Source organism: Nestor notabilis, unplaced genomic scaffold (assembly GCF_000696875.1).
Source record: "Nestor notabilis isolate BGI_N333 unplaced genomic scaffold, ASM69687v1 scaffold23660, whole genome shotgun sequence".
In the NCBI taxonomy this organism is placed as follows: domain Eukaryota; kingdom Metazoa; phylum Chordata; class Aves; order Psittaciformes; family Psittacidae; genus Nestor; species Nestor notabilis.
The window spans coordinates 1-3098 of record NW_009912803.1 but is presented as its reverse complement, the minus strand read 5'-3'; the positions used below and the strand labels follow the sequence as shown (position 1 = coordinate 3098).

At 47.7% G+C, this 3098-nt stretch overlaps 1 protein-coding gene across 1 annotated transcript; it reads left to right on the top strand.

Annotated features, from left to right (window-relative positions):
* The first annotated feature begins 312 nt into the window (after positions 1-312).
* Positions 313-1257, top strand: LOC104399812 (olfactory receptor 6F1-like). The gene has a single exon (XM_010021443.1). The coding sequence runs from the start codon at positions 313-315 to the stop codon at positions 1255-1257; it is 945 nt and encodes a 314-aa protein (XP_010019745.1).
* Positions 1258-3098: the final 1841 nt, after the last annotated feature.

Here is a 3098-nt window from a genome sequence, read left to right as displayed (position 1 = left end):
TGGAGGTAATGGAAGTATTTGCAAAAGTTTCCTATGCTGAGACTTGGAAGAAAGCAAACATACAGGACTACAAGTCCTTCAGTAATGACTATTCATTTGGTGCTATAGGTCTGAGTTTCAGGATCAGATCTAATTGTCCAAACATGTTTCTGCAGGGAAGGATTTTCCTGGCAATTTTTATTTAGGATAGATGCTGGATTTCCATGGTCTGCACAAACTCCTTTTGGGGGGCTGGATTTGTTTCACTACTAGTAGCATCTGAAGGACCATCAGGGGCATGCAGACTCTCACAGATACATCCTGTCTTTGCAGATGGACCTCAACACTTGGGGGCACACAGCAAATGGGACAAGTGTGGAAGAATTTATCCTTCTCGGCTTCCCAGGCACATGGCATTCCCGGGTCTTCCTTGTGATTGTATTCGCACTGATGTACTCCCTGACAGTCATAGGCAATGCATCCATCATAGCCCTTGTGTGGATGAACAGGAACCTCCATACCCCAATGTACTTTTTCCTCTGTAATCTCTCCTTTCTGGAGATCTGGTACACTACAGGTATTGTTCCCAAAGCCATCGGAGTCATGCTGGGGACTAGCCAGACCATCTCTTTCAGTGTCTGCATCCTCCAGTTGTTCTTTCTTCTCTCCCTAGGCTCCACTGAGTGTTTTCTCTTGTCTGTCATGGCCTATGACCGCTACTTAGCCATATGCTACCCCTTGAGATACAGCTCTCTCATGAACAGTGTCATCTCTGCTCGGCTGGCACTCAGCTCCTGGCTGGGAGGCTTCCTGGCCATCTCACTGCTGGCCTTTCTGACATCCAGGCTGACATTCTGTGGGCCAGACATCATCGACCATTACTTCTGTGATATAGATTCCTGCCTTGCCCTCTCCTGTAGTGACAGGTGGCCTGTGGAGCTGGCAACCTTCCTTGTCTCCATAATTGTTGTGTTGGCCTCCTGTGTGGTCACCCTGGTCTCCTACATATACATCATCTATTTCATCCTCAGAATCCAGTCAGCCCATGGTCGGAAAAAGGCCTTTTCCACTTGCTCTGCCCATCTCATTGTTATCACGATCTGGTATGGCTCCACCATCTTCCTATATGTCAAGCCATCAGCCCAGAACTCCATGGATCTGAAAAAACTCGTGAATACCCTTAACACAATTGTAACTCCTTTGCTGAACCCCTTCATTTACACTTTCAGAAACAAAGAAGTGAAGCAAGCTCTGGGGCGGGCTTTGCAGAAGAAGTGAAGTAGCTTTTCAGAGGACCTCAGTGTGAGCTAACAGTGTGCCTGGGCATCACAGGTAGTGAGAAGCCACCAGTTCCCCAGTGAGCTTGTCTCACTCACCTTACAGCCATCTTAGTCTGAACTGAGCCTTGACTCTACAATTCTCCTTGATTCTATGATTCTAATGCTCCCTGCACAGTGCTCGAACGACCAGCCCTTGGAAAAGGTCACAAACCCCATCCAGAAACAGTTCTCTGTCAGAACACTGGAGGAGGGGTCCTCCTACAGGTTTGTATTCCAGTTTACTCAGTGCTCCATTTTGTCAGAGATTCATCTGAATTCCTAAAGAAGTCCCAGCAGTTGGCTCATTGCTTCAGGAAATAGACATGTAGACAAATAGACTGTCTAAAGAAGGGGGTAAGCTGAGTAGCTGAGATATGAGTATTTCATTATATCTATTTCCACTTGGTCAGCAGAATCCCTTCCCCTGCCTGTGAGATGGCAAAACCACAGAAGTGAGCCTTATCCTTAGTAGCTGTGCTGAGAAATTTAGTTCTGGTTCAAGAGAAAATCTACAGTTTCTCGTATAACCTATGGCCATTATTCCTAGCATAGGACTTGCAACACAACTCACACTGCCCTTCCTTCCTCTCTTCAGCCCCTGCATGTACTTTATCAGTTTTTATTAAAACATGCAAATTGCTGTGCTTCATGCTAGATGTGTTGGGGCATTTCCACATCTAAAACCTCACGTACGATTTTAATAGTCCATTGTTCCACTCATTTTGGGCTCTGTTGTGGAAACACTTTAATGTGATTGGCAAAGTCCTCAAACTGCAGAGCTGTGGGAGGCTGGCTGGGTAGCAAGTCTGTCTTTGCATTCATTGAGAGGGCATTAGCACTTCCAAAGGGCACTTGCTTTCCACCTTCCTACGATTTTCATTTCAGAACAGATGAATCATGTTCTCCAAGCTCTTCTTTCTGCACACTGACAGGAAAGGGAGTCCATGCAACCACTTCATAAGGAGGAGGCCTCAACATGGCAGATACATGTATATGAACAGTGTGGGACTGATTTCACCTGAGTGTAGAGTCCTCCAAGTGAGAAAGTTGAGTCTGAACTGAGCATCTACTTCTCCCCTCCAGAAACAGTGGTGCTTCTGGAGGCAATTCACCAACCTCCTGAGCCCAGCTGAGCTTGGGCACATGGCTCTTAGACCTTCAGCCAGGCCCAGGCACCAGTGCCCAAGGACCAGCTGATGCCCACCCTTGTCAACTGTATTCTCTTTCTCAGTGGCATTTAGGACAACCACTGAGGCTGGAGAACAAGTGTGTGCCTGAATCTGTCCTCAGCTATCACTGCTTGTCATTCCTTATGTTAGGGGTAGAACTGTGTCCATGGTGTTGAAGCCCTTTGTGTTCCTGGAGAGCAACCAAAAGCAGGATCTGAAATGTCCAAGGCACACTACGCACAGTAGACTGAAGGACACTGCAGGCTACCATCCACTCCCCATCAATGCTGTCCAGAGACCTCTGACATAAATAGGGGCATGCAAAGACTCCAACAGGGCTGGCAGAGCAGACCCATGTCACCTGGGAAAGGCAGGCCATCCTGGAACAGCAGTAGCACAACAACAAAGCACCCTAGGATTTCTCAGGTGAAGTAGATGAGCAACAGACTCCAAGGGTGTGATCCAGATGGAAAGCCAGCACCCTCCATCTGAGCTTCCCCATGCAGTGCTGGATGAGATTGCCTGAGAATAGGTCCCCAGAACCACTCCTGACTGAGAAATCCCAAGGCCTTTCATGCCTGTGCTCAGAAGAAGCCTTCACTGGGGAATGGGCATGGCCCAAACCTGGAAA

Bases quoted from the DNA above. Each gene is read 5' to 3' on its own strand.
- LOC104399812 (XM_010021443.1), top strand. From the start codon at position 313: ATGGACCTCAACACTTGGGGGCACACAGCAAATGGGACAAGTGTGGAA.